This window comes from Molothrus aeneus, chromosome 3 (assembly GCF_037042795.1).
Source record: "Molothrus aeneus isolate 106 chromosome 3, BPBGC_Maene_1.0, whole genome shotgun sequence".
Classification (NCBI taxonomy): domain Eukaryota; kingdom Metazoa; phylum Chordata; class Aves; order Passeriformes; family Icteridae; genus Molothrus; species Molothrus aeneus.
The window spans coordinates 55,812,888-55,836,849 of record NC_089648.1 but is presented as its reverse complement, the minus strand read 5'-3'; the positions used below and the strand labels follow the sequence as shown (position 1 = coordinate 55,836,849).

Here is a 23,962-nt window from a genome sequence, read left to right as displayed (position 1 = left end):
GTTTCTACGTGGTTTACAAATGAGATTGGAACTTTCTTCTGTTAGTCATTCTTCCTCTCACTGGGCACATGGACCAAATCCTGCAAACCCTTGCTTGTGAGGAGCAATCACTGATCAGCAATCCTCAGAGACTTCCGAGGACACAAAGAAGCCAGACTAGCAAGCAAAATAAAACAGAAAAGGAAGGGATATACTAGACTCTGTTTTCATGAAAAGTGTGGCAAAAAATCCAGAACCAACCATTTAAACTCCTTGGGAAAGCTGACAGAGCATAGTAACCATGAGGTCTTTTTTCCTGCATCTCTTCTAAGGGCACGTTCTGGCTGGGGTTACACTGCCAATGTTCATGTCAGCAAGGTTAGTCCCAAGACCAGGAAATCAGATCTTCTGATTATGGGCTGAACTATCTTATTGCAAATTTGGAAATACAATCTAAACTGCTTTGTGGCATATTATTCAGGTCAGTAACAAATCTTTGGATTTTTTAGCATTTATAAGGGCATGATGATTTGTACAGATGAGCACCAGAACTAGAGAGAAAGAAACCTGATCCTGCTACTCAAGCTATGTTTAGGCAACTGGAGGACATAGATACTGAAGCAACATAGTTTGCTGCTATTTAACAAGCACTTAAAGCTGTTATACCAGGGAAAAAGATGGGCCAAAATCAAGTGCTTCTTTGAACACATCTTTACAAGGTTTCTCTTCAGAAAATAGAATAAGGGATCCTAAGACAAAAAATGTTTTATGAATTAGTCCCATTTGTTACCACCCACTTAAAACTGTACCTAAAACTGCATGTTTAAATGTTTCTAATTCCTATATTAGAACTGTTTTGCACAGGCTTTATGCGCTTCATGAATGAAACTACAGAGTAAAACTTACCAGGTGGCCTAACAATGAGGAGAGGATTGTCTAGAAGAAAAAAACACATCAAAAATTTAGTATTTTGTTCCAAACCTTGTCTTATAACATGAAACATATGGAGTCACTGATTGAACATTTTCAATAAGGTGCTTCATCCTGTGATGGCATTGTTTATTGAATATTCCCATCAGCTCAAGCCTTCCACCTTCATTAGAAGAGCACTCTGAATTAGCAATTTCTTTCTCTTATGACATATTCCATCACTGTAACTATACCATGTGGCCTTGCATTTAGCAACTGGTTTTTGTACTTGTGCCACCTGCAAAGCCACCTTTGGCCATGACAAATGAAAGACCAGTGCTGCAAACAAAACTTGAAATTTGGTGTATGTAATGTGTTAAATAAAGCTCACAAGGGAGCTGATTCTGGATGGGAAAACTAGGCATTCAAGCACATATGCTGGCAGAAGAAAAATGATCTGCAAGATATAGCACAGAATCATGAAATTGTTCAGGCTGGAAAAAGATCAGTGAGTCCACTGCCAGCCCAGCATTGCCAAGTCCTCCACTAAACCATGTCCCTCAGTGCCACATCTACACATTTTTTAAAATACCTTCAGGGATGACGATTCCACCACTTCCCTGGGCAGCCTGTTCCAAAGCTTGACAGTCCTTTTATGGACATGTACCAGCACCTCAAAGTCTTCCTTGTAGTGAGGGGTCCAAACTGAACACAGGACATGAGGTGGGACCTCACCAGTGCCAAGTGCAGGGCACAATCACTGTCCTGGTCCTGCTGGCCACACTACTGCTGATACAGGCCAAGATGCCATTGAACTCCTGGCCATCTGGGGCAATATCAAATATTTTCCTTGGATTAATACTTCAGCCTCCTATTCATTTAATGAAAATCTGAATATGTTATCCAGGACCATTGAATTATCTCACATTTCTGTCTCCCTTCTGTGATGATTTTCTTCCACAGTTCTTAGTGGAGCTTCTGAAATGAGCACTACAAAGGGAAGTCAAATGAGCAAGGGCAGACTGTGTAAACCCTATGCCACCAAAAGGGCAAAATTTGCAAGAAACAACAAGACCTTTAACTCAAGTCAAGACTGAAAAATTTGTTGTTTATTATTCAGTGGAGTCACTGGCCTCTGTCTCAATGGAAGTAGAAGAAGAAACAGGCAAAAACTAGCTCATTTAACCTGCTATTTTTAGAAGGGGGTGTTGCTCTTGAATGTACTATTAACCCTGTGAAAGAGCAGCATTCCTTGTCAAAAAAAAAAAAACCCAACAAAAAAAAACCAGAGAACTTTGCCTGTCTGATGGAACTATTGCTTTCTGTATTTCTTCCAGAGACAACTGCTTCCAACTGTTTAGCTGTTCACAATTAGGAAACTAATTTACTAAATGCTAAATGTTTGGACAATCTATCAAAGACCTTAAACTTCCCATTGTTTCTGTATTGCTGAACATTAGTAGCCCTTTGCCTTTGAAATTCAACTTCCTGTTCCCCTGGAGCTGACTTTAACATCACTTACATTTTCATAGTGGCATTAGGAGTGCGTATTATTTTCCCAGCTTAACTGAAAGCAAATAATTAAAAACCCCAAAATAATATGAAAGCAGCTAGTCCAGAATAATCGCTGTTACTGGCATGCTGGTTTCAGTCATTGTCCTGCCACATCTGTTATTATGAGTTTTGAGATGAAAATAAAAAGCAATCCATACCAGATTCTGTGATAAATGACACTGAAGAGCTAACAGGTCCATAACCAAAGGGATTCTTTGCTTGGACTTTAAAATAATACCTGAAACAAGAAGAGAGGGGAAATAATATTGAAATAGAGTCCATTGCAATTGCTAAATTATAAATAATACTAAAACAGGGTAAGAATCAACGCAGAAGAATCCCACTGAGTATCCTTTGCATTAAATGGAGTTGGACACTGAGCCAGAGTATGAGCTGGCTGTTACAGACAAATGTCTCCTTTTTGCAATTGCTCCCATGCATATTTTTGGAACACTTATTTATGTATCATCTCCCTTCCAAAAACCACATACAACGACATCCACTTTCTATGAAGAAACTAATAGCAAAAGACTAAAAGAAAAAGTTGCAAGGACATAAAATTCTGATCTCAGGAACAGTTTTAAACCAGATTAACTCCTAGGGAAGCAGTGATGTAAACACCACTGCAAACAGAAACTGCATCAGACTTACATGAAATCAGAAGCTAAACTTTTTCTGTAAAAACTCCAGCAGCATTAAGATCACAACACTTGAGCAAAAGAAGAAAGCATCACATGATGTATTATTGATTCCTCCAAAGTATTTAAATCACATGCTTAACTCAAAGCACATGAATCACCAGTAGAACTCCATTCTTTGCTCAATAGAAGCAAATTTATCCTCACCCTTAGAGAAGAATACATGTAAGTACATTTTTAGTTCATTTCCAAATACAGTGACTTTTAGTTGATGCCTACTCTGACATTTTCCCCCAGATTAATGTTTTCTTATTTTCCTTTTATATTTGTATCAGTTCAACAGAAACCAACTAGAATGGAAGATTACTTAAAAATTTCCAGCACAGCATTTTTTAAATTCCTGAGTTTAAGTTTTCCTTTCTTGCCTGCTTGCTCCATTTCAATCTTGTAAAGAAATTAATAAAAAAAATTAAAATTACTGTGCCTCTGTAATATCCACATAGCATTTGGATCTCGATTTAGCCTCTCATCCAAAAGCAGACATGTCCAAAAGCTCTACATACATAACAGGCAAATAATTACTTTCATGGATGGTTGCCACCAAGCACTGGATTACCTCACATGACAGTGTCCCACGTGAATGGCAGGCCTGATGTATCACAGCTGGTGAAAGGGAGTCTGCTCCATCAAAAACATCAGGCTGCTCTTCCTGGTGAAGCTCTCTCAGACTTAACCACACAGCAGGGCCTGAAGGTCCCTCCTGAAAGGCCCCTCTCTGACCCAAGCACAGCTCAGCACATTTGAAACCATTCACAGTGACAAACCAGAGGGGACATGGTGAACCAGCCCTTTGGCAAAATGGATTTATTTTTTCATTGAAAGGAATGTCTTTTGTCAAGTAAGGTGAACTGCTGTGCCTTAAAATCAAACTGATCTTTATGAAAAGGTAGGAGAGATGTGCAAATCCTTCTTTGGCCAAAGGGTGGTGGGTTTTGCCAAGAAGCAAGGTGGTTATCTCCAGGCTATGGGCCAGGGCATCGCATTTATTCCTTAATATTGCAGGTATGTTATCTAGGTGAAATCAATGTGGAAGCTACCAGAATTGAAATATTCTGGACTTCATCCATGGCAACAGCTTTACCTTGTATATTCATTGGACCTGGAGCACATGCATGGTCAGACCCTCTGTGGGACATGTTCCCACATCTGCATGAGGGACATGTCCCCTGTCCCTGCCGTTTCCTGCAGCTGATACCAGAAAACTACTCCTCTATTGCTTTCTGCAGCCAGTTCTGCCTTCAATTAATGAGTATATGATGCTCACAAACAACTCGGGAGTTCTTTTTTAAAAGACACATATGCTGTGGCAAAAAGAAAACATGATAAATAGCAGAATTCAGCAAGGCTGTGCCTTTTGCTCATGCCCAGCACAATCCTTTTGCTGGCAGAAAAATTTGCCCGTTTTTAACTACTGAACTAGATTTTTTGTATAAAAGAGTGTTTAGTGTGTCTGGGGAAAGAGGAGAGGGAAGGCAAAAAGCCTCCCATGTGCTTCTCCACTTCTGGCCACCCAAGCAGAGCATGGCAGCCTGAGCACTGCTTTAATCCCAAGTTGCCAATGCTCTCATGGGGCACCTGTGTTCATCCACACCTCCTTCACTAGCACTCTTGTCACCTGGATCGGGACAGGGGTGAGCAGCACAGGCCTGTCCATAGGGATGGGACACAAGCAATTCCTCACTGTGGTTCTCAAAAGAGCTGCAACACAGCACCAAGCTTACCTGACCTAGCTCAATGTTTGCTGTAACTGCTTCAGAAGAGCAGGAGAAAAATGTCTTCGAGACCACACCTTTCCCATAACACTTCAAAGCATAGTGGAAAGTATGGATGCCTGATTTCCCAGTGCCTCCAAAGAAGTATAATCAGATACCACCTTTCAACACAGTGGCACTGTCTGGGTAACTTTAAATACCCTTAATACACATGTATTAAGGGTAGTCTCAAAGCATTCCCATCAGACATAGGAGTGCCATAATCCCCCTCAAAACAGAGAGAGAGCAGCCCAAGAACCTTGTGCACCTCTTTAAGTGGGGAAAACCACATGGATTTGTAGCCAATGCATAATTCAGGAACTGATTACCTATGCAATCAGGACAACTGTGCATTCAGCTGTCCTCTTACACACATAGAAGCCCACCTAGGGCATATGATGGTTCATGTTGCCTGCCTGACTGTCTAAAAAAAACCAAGATGTGATAAAAAAAAAGAGTTATGAAGTCATGAGTACATTTTTCTTCACTAAATTGCAAAATTGATTTCTAAGCCTTTATATACAGAAGGAAGCTCTAGTTGTACCAGAAAGAGAGCCAGATCTCATAATTTGCTGACTGTGATTTAAACATAGACAATGTTATGAACTGCTGTATTAAGAAGGTCAATAAAATAATGCAGTTGGGATATATTTCTTTCTCAGACATGACAAATAAAAAAACAAATTGTCAAAGCCATTCTAGGTCCAGGAATCTGACATTTTCATTAGTCAGAAAATCCTTCAGCTGATGAATTTGCCAGGAAATCTCAAATCAGTATAACTTGACTGGTTTTCATCACATAGAAACATGAACAAAATTTGCAATATATAATTTGATTTACACTTTGCTTAGCCAGAACTGTATGAATTGCTACCATTAGGCACAGAAGAATCACAACAGATGCAGTACCATTTGTTGTTCATTTTCAATACAGGCAACAAAAAGGCTTTTCCTCCTACGAATAAACTTCCTTTGAGATTTTATATACCAATTCTAGTGATACCTCAAGAAAGGACATAGTGGACTCTTAACAGGGCATTGAATATATAGCATGTTTTTTCATTCAGGCTACATGACTAATCATTCAAAACACCTGTCATTTAGAGCAAAATTATTCTTTGACTTAATTCAAGGTGTTGGAATTAAATAGCTGGCACTCACAGCACAAAGTGAGATAATCACTCAGCATGATAATTAGGGAAGCAGCTTCTTAAAAAAAAATTAGTTAGCTGCGAATTCCTTTTTCCAGACATGCCAAAGGCATGCCTGCATGGATCTTCAGCCCTGCCTGCATGGATCTTCAGCCCTGCCCTCTGCTCAGTGGCAGGCTGAGATGGCAGGATGCACCCCCACAGCAAGGGCTAAAGTCCTCTGCCTACAACTACACCATTCCTCCATAAGAAAAAAGTGTAAATGAGAGCCTGCAGGTTCACAGGCTAATGCAAAGTGTCTCCCTCCATCTGAAATGGTCCACCACTACATCCCTCATCAATATTTACAACTAATTTTATAAAAAGACATCAGAGCCAAGCTGGCAGTGGAGCTTCCTCCAGAGCTGGTATGAGGTAGGTATGTGCCACATAGGTCTAGCACTTGTACAGGGCAATGGTTTCATGGACATCTTAGCTCTTTTGTGTGGCCCTTGTGGCACAAAGCAGTCACCTGTGGTTGATGCTGCTTGTTGGACATACCGTGGCTTTGTTTCAATGGAGCTATAGAAAGGAGATATAAATTTTTGGTACATCTGATCCCCTGAAACAGAAGAACCAGGCTCTGTTTGCAGTTGTAAGCCCTGAGTAAATGTTTAAAAACCTCCTACGAAGTACTCTGTACAACACTGGATTGGTAGCAGGCATTGTGGGATCAAAGTAGCCCCAGATGGAACAAAACCTAAGTGAACAGAGTTAAAGATTTCAGAAGACATGGAGATGTGGGGGTGAAGAACCGTGTTTTAAATAATGAGACTATCTAGCTACTCCCATCAGGCACTGACACAGCATTCCTGAAAAAGGCAGGAAAAAGTCTAACCATGCTCAGGAAGAGAACTGAAATGTTTATGACAAGGATTATAATGTTTCTGACTGCATAAGACTGATTTAGTGGTGGAGCAGATGCTGTCCAGCCCTTTGCATCATCTTCTGTTACAGCTGAGAATTAAAGTTAGGGAAGGGACCTTGTCAAAACTACTGGTTTAAAGATTTAATAAAGTTTAAAGTCATCTTAGTGTTTACAATCACAAATCACAAGGAAGCAGCTCCTGTACCCACTGAAGCTGACCAGAGTTTCACTAATGGAAAAACTTCCACTTCTCAAATGGAGGTCAGACCAGGCCTCGGGAGAAAATTTATGACATGGATTAAACATAGATTTCTGTTTTGTTTGTAAAACCTAAATAACAGGCAGATATTTTCCAGGATATGTTGACAGCTTGAAATCTTCTCTGGAGCTGACTTTAGCCAGGATGCCAACTTACTTCTCATACTCTATGCATGCTGCAAAATTGCACCACCCATAGCCCCTTGTGGATGCCCAGTAGCCAACAGCATCTGCTTACAGTAAATTACTTAATCAGACTTTTCTCACAAAATTCATTAACAATGCAGACACAAAATCTTTAGATTAACTTCAACTTTTATCCCATATTTTCTTAGGCATGGTATCTTTTCCTAGTGGTTAGGGAGTTATTTTTAAGACAAAAAGTATGCAATCAATTCAGTCTGTGGGTTTGAAGAATGTAAATGAGAATGGCTGATACATAAAATTTCTCTGTTATAAAGATCCTTCGTTCTCCACCACAGACCCCACATGAAGCCTTCATTGCCTTCACAGAGGATACAATAGGGGCCAGTGGATTATATCATCTTCAGGAAGATGCTGGAGAAACAATCTGCTTAAATAAATAGCACCTGCTTGAACCTCCCTATCATGAAACCTTAATTCGACAAGACAGTCACTAGGCTCATGGAGAAGCATGAATCCGTAACCTTGCTGTTCCTATAAAAACTCCATTCAAATACAGACAAATTGTGACCTGTAGCCTGGAGTTAATGTCCATCTCAGACATGCTGGCAGCTCAACTCCCACCAATCCCCCTGCACTGAGCGTAGCATGGACAGCAGCTGCAGAACTCCTGTGAGCTTTCACTGCAACCACTCCTTCTGGCGCGCTGGAGCCCTTTACGTGTTGGGTATGAGAAGCAGAGAGTTATCCCTGGCCTTCAACCCTGTCCTTTGGGCATCAGGAGAGGGAGGGAGATGTGACTGAATGACTGAAGAGGTGAGGAGCTTCAGCTGGAAGGTAGAAATGGCACGGAAGCAAGAAATGCAGGGCTGCGGCCAGGAGAAGCAGGGGTGTAAAGGCAATGCCTCCCTGGCCTGCATGGGAGACAAAGTAAGAGTGGAGGAATGAATACTGGTGAAGGGGAAAAGGGCTGGGCACACAGAGGAATCTGGGATTTGGAGGCAGGAACAGGTTCTAGCAGCAAGAGGAGAGTTGTTTAGGGAAAGGGAGTCCTCAAGTCATAAGGATGTAGATGTACAAAGGCAGAAGGGTCTGCATTTCCTAGTGCTTCCATCACTATCTAGGAACAGGAGATCTCAAACCTCTTCCATCTTGCTGTAACAGGTGAAACCCACAGAGAGCTGTGCCACATACCACCCTGTGTACATTTGTAACAACAATGTTTTGTAAGGAGAGCACTATCAGACACAGAGTACACCACTGAAGCTCTCCACTGTGAAGTAACTTTGTTTTAACACACCATGAACCAGACTCAAAGATTGTCACTAAGGTCTAGATTACCAATCTTCTGAATAAGTGGCCTTTCTTTAGCTCTTGGATATGTAAGAAAATGCCTCACGAAGCGTGTGATTGACAGTACTGTAGACAGAACAGGAGGGGATAAGATGGACCATGTTTTCCTGTAACATCTTTGTACTTTTAACTTTGTAGGTGCTCTGAATGTGCTTATCCTGCTTCTCCATAATTAGAATTCCCCTGCTAATTTTCCAGGTCTTTGACATTGCAGGTGTCCTCTGCTGAACATGGCCCTTGTGCAGCTGCATAAGGAGCTGCTGCAGAAGTTGCTCAGGTTCTGGCCCTCCAAAGGAGATGTCATGTCCTCAGTACTCTTTGGCTGAAGGGAAGTCTCTGTGGAGAAGACTTCTTTAAACATTCTGTGATCTCTTGGTGGTTGGATGTTTCCCAGACAGCAAGAGCAGCTGCAGGGGCAAACCTGTGTGAGACTATGCTGGAGTCTGGAGAAGTGTCATGATGTGGTCAGAAAAATATGCCTCATCATATGCCTCCCAATTGGCTACACTGCACTGGCTTTTCATAATTTATTTATCTTATTTTATCATTTTGTCTATTAAGGTTTTAGATGAAGGCCATGCTCAAACAATTCTGTTTTCTAGGTTGAGGTTCTCAATCAGCTACTTTTAATGCTCAGAACCTTCCCTTTGCCTATGAATTGTCTTGGAAAGAAAAGATACTTTGGCTGACACCATTTCTTTCTTCTGTGCTGTCCTAGCACAAACCCTACGTGTCTGTCCAAGCAGTCAATGCTCAGATCTGCAGATCACCACCAAGTAAGGCATACTAATTCCAGCCCACAATCCCAGTGCATCTCTCCACTGTGTGAGCAACACCTTCCACCAGTGCCTGAGAGACTGTAGAGAGCAGCGTGTGAAGCCCAAGGGAGCACCAAAGGAATTTCAGGCTCAGAATTTGAGAGACAAGTATGTGAGACACTGAGCATCTCTCTGAAGGAGTAATTTGAATGCAGTCCCTCTGTAGCTGTTTAATTTGCCCCCAGTCACCACAAATTATTCCACAAATCTTCACAAATCATGTGAAGCATGCATTCATGCTCCACCATTTCTGTCAGATTTTTTGTAAGATAAAGACCTAAAACTCCTGCTAAATTGACTTCTGAGCAATTCCAGAAGCTCACCTTATACCACCAAGTCTTCTCTTCCAGCACATTTATGTGAACAGAAAGTAAAAACAGACCAGTGGGTAGCACTTCCCCAGCAGCCTTTAGGCATCAAATCTTTGCCACACATATGTTGGAATGGCCCACGTCACATCAAGTCAAACCATGGGTCTATTTTAGCATATTTTAGTATATTTTAGTATATTTTCCCCCAACATTTGATTATCTAAAAGATTAGAAAATGCATTTTAAAACAATATTTTCTTTGTTACTGATATGTGTTTTCATACACACAAACATATGTACACACTGCTATCTGCTCCAGGGTTAATACCGTAAAGATATCAGGTTGTTGTGTAGTTTATAGAACAATTTGCTGTCCAACAGAATAAGTAAAATCTAAACCAGATGTAAACATTTATACTAAGACCAAGAAAAACAACTGACAACTCTCAAAATTTGTTTTATTTCCTTAACAGAACTGAAAAGGAGTGGATCAAATCCTTACCGTGTATTGGGCTTCAGGTTCTCAATGGGCAAGTGAGTAGACCCTGCAGTCCTGGTTGACCACTTGTTCTTTAAAAAGTCATCATAGGATGCGCTGTAAACCAGATAGCCTTTAAACAGGAAAGAGAAATAGTCATGAATATTCTAATTAAATTTTAAATAAATTATATCCCTAGGTGTCACGGTAAATTTTAAGGATTAAAATGAACTGAAACATCTTTGAATATGAAAGTGATTCCATGCCTAACTCTCCTGGAAAATCCTGGCCTGTAAGAATTTCTTATAATTAGCTAATGATGATGGAGCATTACATCGGAGGACAGCACCCAGTTGTGAATTCTGATTTTAAAAACAGCGAAGGCATAAAGATGAGAGGTAATGCATTCACTGTTTTAAGTGACACATTGACAGTGCAGACACCAGTACAAATGGTCATTCAGGAAAACCTTCCCCTTCTCCACTCTCCCACTGGGAGAGAAACCCTCAGGGGAGTACCTGTTACCATGTCTCCTTGAGCAGGTTTGGCCCAGTCCACAATGACAAAGGAGTGACAGCCTTCGACTGCCACAACTGTGATGTTGTGAGGGGCTTTCAGGGGACGCTGATCTTTTTCTCTGAAGTCATTAGGAATAATTTCATCAAGGCTCTCCACTTGGAAATGTTCCAGGGCCTCTGTCAAGGAGCAGGGAGCTGCTGGATCCTTATTGAGATAGGTCACATAAGGAGCTAGAAAAGACAGGGAAGGGCAGCATTTAGTAAGGAGTTTGAGGTATCCCAGAGTAGCACACAGGCTGGCAATCTCCTAAAGAGAGTCACATTTTGTGGCGCATTTTAAAATTCCTCACCTTGCAGCCCAGAGACCGCTGCCAACAAAGCCTGGCTTACAGCCAAATTAATTGATGAGCAGGGGGAATGGGAGGCCAACATTCAGGTTTACCTACCCCACACCCACAACTGTAACAAATTATGCAAAGATGGAAGAACTGTCTTTGCTACAAGAGGCAGAAGAGAGCAGTCTGACTGCAGCACCCTCTGCTCGCTACCTCCAGCTGCTCCGGAAGGTGGGATGAAAATGTCACCCAAATTCTGCCTTTCCAACACGGGAACAGATCCCTGCCAGGGCCTTCAATCATCTAAGACTTTACAGGTCTAAGTGGTTGGTTCTTACACAAACATCCTGAAGCTGGAGCAAAACAACAAAAGAAAGGCGAAGAGTAATTCCAAGGTGACGTCCAACCAGTTTAAAGGGATTGTTGTGGTCCCCTGGGTACTAAGGGACCAGGAGCCATGAGTCCCTACCTTCCAGGCATGTGCTCCCAACCTGTAACTTCTATTTTTAAAAGCTTTATACTGACTGGAATTGTACTTCAGTTCAGGAAAAGATTAAACCATCTTTTTATTGCCTTAAAAGTCATCGTAACATTCAAAGGAAGGACTATAAAACTTGCTTTGGAAATGTTTATTCAGTTGCAGTAATACAATTCATTGAAATGGTAATATTATTTCCCTAGTGCCTTGAAATGTTCATAAACCAACGTTTCTTGGTTTATCTTATTGGATTTCATGCCCTAAAGGAATTTTTTCCAGATCTTGCAATAAAGTTAATTTTAGCCTCTCCAGCTAAATGAATCAAGAAGCACTGTCAGTGAGAGAGCTGAATAGAAACATCATGAAATTGTTTGGACAGGGAAACTGAAGATGCACTGGAAAAAGTTTTGGCATATATAAAAACAAATCTTTTTCTCCAGCAGCAGAGTTTCACTCTAAGCCACATGAAGCTTGTGGATATTGGAAGGGAAGCCAAGACATGTCAAAGATGATTCTCCATTCCCTGAACTCTTTTCTGAAATGCCAGGTGAGTCAGCAGCTGACTTGACCTCAGTTCAAGTGCCAGAAATATGTAAAGGGCTGCAGGGGGTGTCACCAGCCTGGGGTGGAGGCTGGAATGGTCCCTACAATCTCCAAATCCCTCTCCTCTGGCCCCCAGCTGACAGAGAAGCAGAGCAGGTCTGAAGTCAGTGCTGCAACACCAACCTACACACTTGAATGGCTCATGTACACAGGAGACATGGCTCATGTAATGGGGGTTCCTGCACCAAATGCCTTCTACTGAGAAAATGTTCAAATACCAAAATCATATTTATCTCTATGGATTTATTTTTTTGAAAGTTCATATTCAAAGTACCATTCATTCCCTGACTTTGAAGCACACCTTTTGAAGCACACATGCTTGTGCAGGGTGGATGAAATCGCTGAGGTTGAACAGATCAGTGGAAAAGAATCAGGTCCCCCAGAGGAAAACTCACACCTACGTGGAGACTTGCCCTGCTGGAACTGCTGGTGTGAAGTTAGATGCAGTTAAGCTGAACTGGTGTAGACACTCTTGCTCTCTCACTAATTTCAGCTAGACCAAACACAATGCAGAACACAGAACAGAGCACTTACACTGAAAGAGTACAAAGAGGTTTTTACCGGTTCAACAAAATCATTGTGGGCCCACGCATAAACATGCAAGCATTGAAGCAAGGAAATAACTACTGCTGTTTGGGTTTCCAAGGTGGAAATCCTTAAAAGGACCACACACACACGTCTACTGGATGTGTTTGTGCAATGGTCTCAGCTGAAGGGCTGGCCTAGCTGGAACAAGAATCCTTTGCAGCACAAGTAGTAAGCTAGATAAGGCAAAGGGCATCCTTACCAGTGAAGCGTTTCTTCCCAGCAATGTCATATTCTGACACAGGGCCAGTGCCACCAACACCGGTCTCCGGATAGACAGCCTCCAATTCTGTTGTGGTAGAAGCAGTGGTAGTGGTGGCAGTGGTGGTGGTTGGTGGCAAAGTGCTCTCAAAAAACTCGTAGTCTTCAGAGAAAACACAAGATGAAAGTATTAGCATGCTTCATCTAATTTTGGCTTAACTATGAGAAGGGAAACAATTCTGTCATGGCCACAGTCTCAAAGAAGTGCTACACACCCCACCCAGTGAGGCCACTGCACACTCCTTACAGAACTCTTTGTCAAGGTTGGTCAAACTTCAGCCTTGCAATGGTTTCTACCAAAGTCATGGACAGAGAGAACAGTCTTTGCCCCAGAATACTCATGTCACTGCTGATTTAGACCTCACTCACACGGTTAAACAGGACAAAAATTAACAAATGTATTTGTGAAGCAGTATCCTGAATGTGTATCTGCCACCTCCTCTCACAAACTCCAAGAGAAGATGGCACAGTACTTGAATCCCTGGCCTAAGCCCTCAGATGCCAAAGGAAGTAGAGAAGGGAGAGAAAAAAAATACTTTCTAAGAAAACTCAGTGTTGCAATTCTAAAGCCCTAGAGGTGGTCCAATACTGCTCTCAAACCCTCCTGTGACGGAAGATGCGGAGTCCGGAACTTTCCAGTTGTGGTCCCTGCAGGGCCATGAAGGAAGGCAAACTGTCCCACATGAGCCTCATTATGTTCAGTCCTATTTAACTCAGTGCTCTTTGAAAAGCTGCTGTGCTACCTGACTGGCACACAAAATGAAGGGAAAGTAGCATTTGGCATCTCTGCCATGACCTCATGCAGGCTGGGGAACTCAGCTCATGTCTTTGAGTGTTTTGTGCTTAAACTGCTAAAGTGTGTGTTTTCTGCAGGTGACCTGTACCTAAGGGGAGGCCTGGCAAAAGACCTGTGCACTGAGGATATTCTGCATCCATGGAGATGTAAGGGAAATGGGATGTATGTCTTGTGCAGTTTCTAATTCGTCCCCTCTTCTCCACATTCTAAATGTCAGTTTCAGTATGAAGTGATCAGCATTAAAAGTACAAATGTCTATAATATCTTCCACTCAGCTGCTGCACTCTCTTTTTAAATGTTTTCTGTTGTTGATTAGACTTAAGATCCAGCACTACAACCACAAATAAAAAAAACTTTCATTGTTCTAGAACCATAAATTCTACTAAAAAACTTTTTGTTTAACTGAGGTTTGTACTAATCCACTTCCATATGTGGGGGCAGGAGCAGGAATTTGAGCACTAAGAGGGATAGAACATCCGATGTCAAGGATGGCAGAAAGTGAATTTCAGTTCCAATAACTGAGAATTTGCATTCCCCATGAAAACTTACAATTAAATGCTGTGACTTGATGCTTCCTCTTTAGCTAAGGTTTTTATGTCCTTGATTATAATATCAAGATGACATGAATCTAACTCTAAATAAATATTTCCCTCTTTTCCTTTCATCTGATTTCAAATCTCTTTGATATAAATTCCACATGAATTAAGCAGATTATTTACTTTATATGTAGGTGATCTTATTCAGTATGAGCATGCTTAATTGTCCAAATGCAGACTATACATTAAAGAAACAACTCACTAAGGTATTTTGATTGTTCAGGGCTGGAATGTTATCTGGATTTTGTATTTTAGAGGAGGCAATTGACTTTGACGGGGCTGGAATAGAAGTTGTACCAGAGAAAGTAAATCTAGGATTGAAGCAGTGTCCGTATGACACAGCTCTGAAAAGTAATTTATTTCCTCAATAGGTTCCTGTTAGATTGCAGGACTGATAGAAAGGGACTTTTATGTCCAGAAACAGATGGTTTTAGATCCTTTCTCTTCACATGTAATGCAGAACCATTTTCCAGCTCACCATCACTTGCTTAAGCTCCCATTTACCAATCTGCCTCCTTGAACCCAGTTCCGAAGAAAGAAGACAGAGAAAAAGGCAACATGTCACTTGCAATAGACTCATACAGTTAACCCATACCATCATCATATATCACATAAGCTTCTGGAGTTGCTGTCACATCTGAATCCAGTCCTGAGAATGTATCTATTGACAGAGAAAGAAAAAAAAATGCTGTAAGAATTCAATAAAATAATTCTGGAATAAAGTTTAATATAAAAATATTTAGCCAGTGGAATTGTAAAGAAAAAGATAACTTCCTGGTTTCCAAATAATGCAGTGACAGTCTGCCCTGCACATTGAGAACAACAGATGAGAAGCTAAGTGCAGTAGTCAGGAGTTTTGCTGGGGAAAAATGGGCTCAGGGCTACTACATAAAATTAAGAGTAATCACCTTCCAGAAGCTCTGCCCCAGGCCCCAGCTGCTCTGGAGCAAAGGTAGGCTGCCAGCAACTATATAAAGATCACATCTGGATTTGACAATATTTTATAGTCTCAGAAGCAGCAAATGTGAAAATATTATATGCCAAAAAAACCAACCAAGGAATTAAATATTTCTACCCAAATATTTTTGTGGAGGTATAAAAACAAACAGCCCACAGAACCATGACATTTATAGACCATGTCAATGGTCTTGCAAGGAATGCAGCCCAAAAGGAATGGCTTTGTAGAATGAAGTAATTAGTGCTGGATTTTCTGGGGTTTTACTCTGCACTAGCTCTACTCTGATCCTATGGAATGGCTGCCCATTACAGGTTGGGCCACATAGGTGTACTCCTGAAGCACTGCGCTGCATTAGTTTCATCCAGCATGAATTCAGTTCAGGAAATCAGAATGAGATTGCTCCAGGATGCAAATGAAAGCATAGCAATGACAGATGATTATGAGGTGCTCATCAAAATCTCTCTACTGATGCATCCCAAAACCAATGCAGATGCACCAACAGACTTCCCAGATGACTATTCCTTGATATTATCTCATTATCTCTGCAGGACATGAATCCAGCACCAGATACATCAACCATCAAGTACCTCATCTGTTGAATCCCAAAGGCTTTCCTGCACACTCTGGGGAAAGTGTTTCTCCACATTATTCAGGGAAGCCAAAGAGTATCCAAAGCTCAGCACAGTCACAAAAAGCCATGCAAACAAAACAAAAGCACTGTGCTGTAACCCACTGCAGGCACCATCAGAAGTCTCCAATGCAATGCTGGGGCTGGAGAGTGTCCAGCATGTGAACAAAGACAAGAGAAAGACAGCTTTGACCTCCAGACACTTCACACACATTGGTCACACTCCTGTAACACTCAGTATGGAAGCAATAGTGTTATTTTCACTAAACCAGAATTGCAAACAGTGCAAAGTTTCAACTGCCAATGTTAAATACCTCACAAATATAATCTGAATGATACATTTTAATTTTGCTGATTTTTTTTGAACCAACAATTACTGTTTAACTGCATTTTTTCTCCTAAAATAATTTTATTTTAAATACACTGCGTGATTTTAATGCCAAAATATGCTTTAAAACACAGGAAATGGGTTTATTCTTGTCATACTTTCATATATGAGAATCTGATATTTCCTCATGGTAGACTTCTGCAGCACACTTCAGGAGATGATCCCCTTGGAAGTCACTTGGCTTCTCTGAGGGTAGTCAGTCCCAAAGTAGATTCTTTGCTGAATTCTGCACATCTACCCACAACTGGCCAACATCAACCAACATCTATAATGTATGCACTTACCTTTGACTGCCTATATCCAAGGAATAAAGAGGATCAGATATGCAGAAATTTGAAATCTTCCATGAGCAGATTTCAACTCATCCATGCGTATTAGCTAGTAAGTCCTTGGCCTATGTACAGTCCAGCAAAGCCAAATTTAATTTTCTATTTTTGTACTCAATTTCAGTTACTGTGCTTGTTTAGCATTAGCTGTGTCATGGTGACAATAAGAGTACTCCCCAACAGACCTCTCATTTTATTCTTTTCTGTACACACTCCAGCTGCAGTTCTTCACCTTGCACCATCACCCTTTGCTGAATCTCTTGAGTAAACCCTGCCTGTAATAAATGGGGCCAAATCTTCCTATGACCACTTGCCACAGACTTTTGGCATCAGTAAGGACAGTCTTGCTGTCTTACTTGTTTTACAAATTCTATCACTTGATTTTATCACATGTAATGCATGGTTAAGTCTCCACCTGTTTTTTTCCTTTGTGAGCTCATGAATAAAATTTAGTTGATTTCACTGACAAATCATGCTTATGTGGCCAAACTCCTCCTTGAGAGTTAAAGACTGATGAATATAGTGAAAAGCTGGTAATAAATTCTGCTGGATCAAGAAGAAATCCTGACAGAGATAAAAGAATTTGCCAAAGCTTAAGTAGAACATTTGGAGCTGGGTTTTGGCACTTGCAGACCCTGTTTGTGAATAAAGCACTTAGCAACAAATATCAAGCTTTGGCAGAAAAAGTATTTCACTAAACAATGTGGAGTAATTTCTAGACTCAGATTAAAGGGAAAGACAAGATAAAAATATAATTTAAAGTAATTTGGAAATGGTCAAGTGAAAATTGCATTGTTTTGATAATTGAGTAGTAGTTTACCACTCTTGAAATATACACTTCCGTTGTTAAACGATAACAGCCATCATTAAATAAATACCACAAAGATCTTTACTTTTTGAGCAAGTTCTTTGTGGAACAGGCAGACTGTTTTCCTGTGTTTATCTAATCCTGAAGCAGGTCACTAAGACTTAAAAAAATGGAAAAAGTCTCTTCAGAGAAGCTTTCCAAATTCCCAGGTAGGGACTAGTATTGCAAAAGCTATAAGGTAATTAGCCTTAAGAACCAGATAAGAAGCAGAAATCCAGCACCATCCTTTCAGCCTTCCACTGCGAGGCATTGGCAGACATACTGTCAAAATGCCAGGCAGTTTATGAGTTACTTCAAGGCCATTCTCATTGAACACACAGCCTGAATAAAAACTTAATTTTCATTCGTGCTTCTGTCAAGTTCAAAGATTCAGCAAGCCCATCTGGTAGAAGGCAAAAAGCCCAAGCAGAACTTTTAATGTGTTCAGAAAATCACATGAAAATTCCCCAGCCCACAACTCTGCTAAACTTAACACTGCAAAGGATTTTGTTACTCATCTTCTGGAGCCTACCTTCAGATTTAACCCCAGATGTATGTCATGAACTTCTACTGTTCTTACAATGTGTATTTTCAGAAGAGATCCTCCAGGTACCAAATAGCACAGGCCAAAAAAGAGGAAACATTACAGGATGTAATCTACATCTAAGATAAGCAAAAGGAGCTGGGGGGTGTGGGAGGGACTCTAACTACCAAAAATCATGGCTCCCTTTAGGCAACTTTGAAAGTATGAGAGTGACCATATATAACAATATTTGTAACAATATTTGTAAGTACAATTAAGAACTATGAACTTTCCATAGGGAAAAGCAAAACTGTTCATATTAATATTTAATGCTGATTTGATTTTTACATGCATGTCTGTGTGTGTGTGTGTGCGTGTGTGTGTACACATCTGTGCATATCTACACATGCAAGCATGCTTCTGTAACTGCACAGTGTCAGAGGTGGCTAATTTTAATAAATACTAACACTATAACTCATTGTAATTTCACCTGCACAAAGAGCTGACATCTCACTCATTAACTGTCATGGACCGCTGGTAAGGGAATTTTGTTTTCTGCTTCTGAGACCTTCTCCCAAGTCTCTCCATCCTTCGACTCACTGTGAGTTGCTGGAGCCACACCTTTCTTTATCACTGCCCTTCTCAAAGTGATAGTTCAGCTTCCTAGGCCATGGTTTCGTGACTTTCCTGTAAATCTGCTTTGACTTAAGAAACACAGGTGTATAGGAGAAAGGTAAAGGGGCTTCACTAGCCATTAAAACTGGCTGCTGCAGTTGTCAGATGTCTGACTGCCAACCTGCTGGTAAAGTTATGGCTCTGCTGCTATTGCCCACTGGTAGAATGAGTTGAGGATTACCTACAAATGGGAAGGGTAAGGGGCTACCATGGTGCACCCTGATCTCGTTTGGCCAAATAAGTAGCTAACTCACTTGCAATCCAGGTGCTGAAAGCATAAAACATGATAGGGAACAGGATCAACACCAAAAGACTCTAGTGTATTTATATGTGTTTACTTTGGATTTCAGTTTGGCATCACAACCTAAGCTTGTATAACAGCAACAGGGAAAAATGACATGCACTGACACTGGGTCATATCTTCAGATATTAAAGAAATCAGTGTACAACTCTCTGCCTTATCTGTGCAGAGCCTGGGTTGCCTTTCACCATCTTCATCTGTGCTGTGCTGCATTCCTGCTAGACAATCTATCTCCAAGGGCTGGCAAGAGAACAAGAATCTCACTTTGCAAATGCTGTTTCCACCATGGCTCAAAGGAGAGACTTTTCAGAATTCATTGTGATAAGTGAACACAAAACAGACAAAATGCATAGTTCCTCCAGCTCCTTCCCTGGCCTGAAATGGAATAAGAAAAACTTATGTGTAACTGCTTTGACCACAAAGCTACTGCTTAGACTTGTACCCCATGTGAATGAACATATAAAAGTGGATCCAACACAATGTAAGAAATTTGCTGAAAACACAATTTCTTAAAAAACCTCAGCTTTGGTGAAAGTTGGCATTTGCCAGTGAAAATCCATTTAACACCCAAACCCTTCTTCATATGCTCTAATCTCAGCTCCTACCTTATCAAATGGACCAAAATCTTCAGAGGCAGATTCTCCACCATTTCACTTCTGTGTAACTGCTGTACAAACAGCACAGCCATGGGAATTCAAACAGCACAAAAGTAAATTACCTTCTGCATTGCACTCTGGCAGGCCATCCAACCCCAGGAGCAAGTTGCCTTCATCATCATACTCCCCATAGGTGCCTGGAGGACAGGTTGGTGCAGGTTTCTCAGTGGGTGGCTCAGTGGTGGTCGGTTCTGGAGTGGTGGTGGTGCTGGTGGTGGTTGTAGCAACAGTTGTTGTAGTGGTTGTGGTGGTTGTTGTGGTAGTTGTTGTAGGTATTGTTGTAGTAGTAGTTGAGGGAGTGGTTGTTTTCTTAATCATTTCAAGACCAATGAGAGGCTTTCCTCCAAGGCTTATTATTGGTTTATCTTGTGCACTTGCTACAGGTTTACTAAATCTGCTATGTCCAAACAAAGGCAATCCATCAGGACTCACCACTGGAGCACCCTTTTCATCTAAGAGAGAAGAACAAAACCAAATAATCTCGCCATTATTCCACTTCAAGCTTATAGCATTAAGCATTACTGTGTTTTATCACAGTAGATGCCACAAAAACACTGAATAGAGTGAATAGAGCCTTCTGTAAGTAAACTGACAGAGAAGGAGAGTGTTACTTAGGAAAGAGCCATGGCTAAGAAAACTGGAAAATGGTTCAGAAGAACCTCAAAAAAACCACAGTTGTGTTCACATTTTTCAGCTGTTTGATAAACACTCCAGGGAGGTTTCATTTCAGAATCACAATGTGCAGACAATGATGGCATTTCATCTAAGTCACTCTCATCAACTAACTGTTGATGAAATGTATGATGAATCCATATTCTGTTCCTTAATGTCAAACACGTCCAAGGAAAATCTGGGATGAGCTGGAAAATGCTGTCACTGCAGATAAGCTTGTGTGCCAAATTCTGGGTACTGTGAATATTCATGGTAGCCAGGTTAACAATAGGCACTGAATTTGTATTCAAGAGATCTGTACAGATGGACTGACATGCAAACAGCAGTTTTCAGAGAACACAAACAGGGTTTCTTAGTATTTGTGGTCAGCTTTAGAAGAAAAAATGAAATAAACACATCCATATGGCTGGTACAGTGCTAGCAGCGGGGAATAATTACTCCTATGTATACAAAGATATAAACAATCATCAACCCTTATTCTACTCATCAGCCCTTATTCTGGCTCAGTTCTGCAGTCCTTTCTAACACTGATACAAGTGAGATGGACTTGAGTGATTCATGCTGCCTCCTACTCTGGAGTCTCACAGGGTGACTCAAAGTCTCCCCAGGTCCTGCAGTGTGCTGACTATCTGGTGGAGAATTGAGGTACAAGCCACTCTAAATGGCTTGCAGGGGACCTGGGGATGCCTGAAGCATTCAACAGCTCAAAGATTTGTACCATGTGTACAACTACTGTAGAGCTTTTTTCTGTAAGAAGGAAGTTGTAACTTACCAACAATTGTACGTCCATCCCCTCCTAATTTCACTCGGAGAGGGTTGCCTTGGGAGTCTTGGAGGTATTTTCCTTCAGCATTTAACACTAGCCCTCGGTCAAGATCTACAATCTAAAAGCAATAGATGGACTCAAGTTTAGCTAACCCAAGAGGAGGTGAAATGAAATTTCACAGCAACAGAAATCCTGGGGAAATTCAGACACTAAGTATGATGTTCAGGAATAGCTACAACACACTGGAACTTTTAAAACTAAGTGTATAGTAATCACTGAAATATCATTGCTGAAGAAAGCAGATTCCCAGGAACTGGGGTCCAGAGCTGCACAGCCATATTCATATCACCTACTGTAGCTCTCGTGGGCAAATAAGCAAATCCCTTGATTTTCTAGGGTTGCATGACTCCTCAGGTGAATTGATGTAATACTGATTTCAGTATGATGCTGAACCATTTTGAAGATGGGATTTAGAATTATGTCTAGCTAAAAAAATTAAGTATTAGACTAGATACTTTATTTTGAAATGGCAGTGAAAACAAAGTAGCTAAGATTTTAATTGGGGTAGGAGACTGAAGAAAAGCCTCTGTCTTGTAAAGCAAATATGTCTGAAAGCTTGGACTGAATTCCAGAGCTAACTGCAGTTAAAATTCAGTCCTTTTTGCTATTTCAACCCAAAATAGCTGAACTTTATGCTGTTTTAACCTGAGGTAACAGACACTCAGCCACAGAACACAAAAATGCAAAAGGTGTTAAGTACTGTGAGGAAATTGGGAAGGAGACAGAAACAGCAATTCCAGGTTGGCAAGACAGACTTACATCTGGTGCTGAGAAAAATACTGCAGCAGGAAGGACAGCAGATTATGAGATCAGTCTCTGAAGCTGTCCAAGCACCAGATTTGGCATAGATCCTCTTGCTTTGCAAGGTGTTCATCCTGCTAGCAGCAATGCCTTCCCCTCAAGAGGCAGAGAAATGCCCCATGGCACTCCAAGGACCTTCCTAGCCCACTTTCTACAATCCATTTGAAGGACTTTGGGCATCCTTGTCAAAATGCTTCCCTTGAATGTGACACACCTGATGCACTTTTTAATGTTCCTCTAATGAAAATGGTAAGATTGAAGTGGCCATAAAATAAATGTCTTTATGTGTCATGCCATGTGCAAGCAGCTCTGCTGATGCCAGGGAGGCTGATGACAGAATCCTACTGCTCAGCACTTGGGAAAACATGCAGGAAGCACAAGTTCCTTCTCTTGCTCTCCTTGGTTAAAAACTCATTGTAAAGGATGTTAAAAGACAATGTGTGGGCATGAATGCAGCTTGTGGGGCTTTCCTATCAATGGTATCTGAGCACTTCTGCATATACCTCTGGAAACATGAGGAAGCAAAAACCTACATAAGTGCATTTAAAGCATCATGACAGTTATGGAGGCACTTTTTATTTCAGAAGTCTTGCTCAGGAGCTTCTACCTGGAGTGAGAGTCTGGGAGAAGCATTGCTGAGCACATCTTTCACAGCAGCTATTCCAGGCAATCTCCCCTCACAGTGCACAGCAAAGAGCCCACTGTGTCAAGAGTCCCTGAGTCAATGGGGAGCACAAATCTCATTGACTTTGACGAAAAAATGTTTCTCTAAATTTAATAGGAGTAATGTTATAGTTTAAAATTCAACCCATCGGGCTGTAAATTTAAAATGTTAAAATAACAAAACCCAGAATTTGTCATTAGATTTCAGTGGAACAGTGGAAACGAAGTATAGCTTCACTTTAAAGCTGCATTGACTGAGGGCACTGCTTGCCTGTCTTTTCTTAATGAAAATACAAATACAATAAAAGGCCAAAACATCTTGAATTTAGAGAGAAGGTCACCCTACCCACTTTGCTCCTTGAGGGCCATTGATTACTTTCTGTCCACTTGGTTTTCCATTATTACCAGGGATAACTTTTCCATTTCCATTTCCATTTTTCGTTGTAAGATTTGGTCTGCCATTGTAACCTGAAACAGGGAAGAAAACACACTATTCTGAAGAAAGCTGTGCAACCTACAAGCCATATTTTAAATTGCAGGTAAATGCATTTTCTGGTTGATCTGAGTATAAACAAGAACAGAAAGAGGCCTCACCACACTTCACAAACCAGGCACTCCACTTCTTCTTGAAGTAACTGTTGTGACACTGTCAGATTTTTGCCACTGACACAAGAATCTGAAATTATTTTTCTGAAGAGGTTAAACACTCACTGTTCATCTCTATCTTGTTTATCTGGTCTGTCTATTTTTTTTAAGAAAGCAGAGCAATGTTTCTTCATGGCACGACAGTCATTAAAATGTTTGTCATCTTCGTAAATGATCTTTCAGATGTGGGATGAAGGAAGAAACCATTATTAAACACAACCACTTGTTCAATCCTATCCTTATACAAAGCTGTAGTGAAAAACTGAAAGGAGAGGGCATAGGAATTATCTCTACTCCTATATTTTTAACCTGGAAAATGAAGGAATCTCCTTCTCTAGCTGAAAAACCACTGCTAAACAGAAGTACAGTCATGTCAGAAGTGGAGAAGTAGCACTGAGCTATAGGCATCCCAGCTCTGAAAGAGCAGCAACTTTCACATCTTATCTCATAGACTTGCCTCCAAAAAAATATAATGGGAAAAAATATAGACTGGGAAAAAATTTAACTGAACACTTGTTGGCTATAACTTCACAATTGCATTGCTATTAGTAGCTTTAAATAACCTTTACA

At 40.8% G+C, this 23,962-nt stretch overlaps 1 protein-coding gene across 1 annotated transcript in view; it reads right to left on the bottom strand.

Moving 5' to 3' along the window:
• Nucleotides 1–23,962, bottom strand: part of FNDC1 (fibronectin type III domain containing 1) — a 62,909-nt gene that overhangs the window by 4,891 nt on the left and 34,056 nt on the right. The window contains exons 9-17 of the mRNA XM_066545726.1: nucleotides 23,094–23,215; nucleotides 21,230–21,341; nucleotides 19,848–20,237; nucleotides 15,079–15,144; nucleotides 13,033–13,194; nucleotides 10,830–11,060; nucleotides 10,336–10,444; nucleotides 2,601–2,680; nucleotides 886–915 (exon numbers count right to left, since the gene is read on the bottom strand). Of these exons, the coding sequence (XP_066401823.1) occupies nucleotides 886–915; nucleotides 2,601–2,680; nucleotides 10,336–10,444; nucleotides 10,830–11,060; nucleotides 13,033–13,194; nucleotides 15,079–15,144; nucleotides 19,848–20,237; nucleotides 21,230–21,341; nucleotides 23,094–23,215 (1,302 nt within the window). The remainder of the gene's footprint in view (nucleotides 1–885; nucleotides 916–2,600; nucleotides 2,681–10,335; nucleotides 10,445–10,829; nucleotides 11,061–13,032; nucleotides 13,195–15,078; nucleotides 15,145–19,847; nucleotides 20,238–21,229; nucleotides 21,342–23,093; nucleotides 23,216–23,962) is intronic.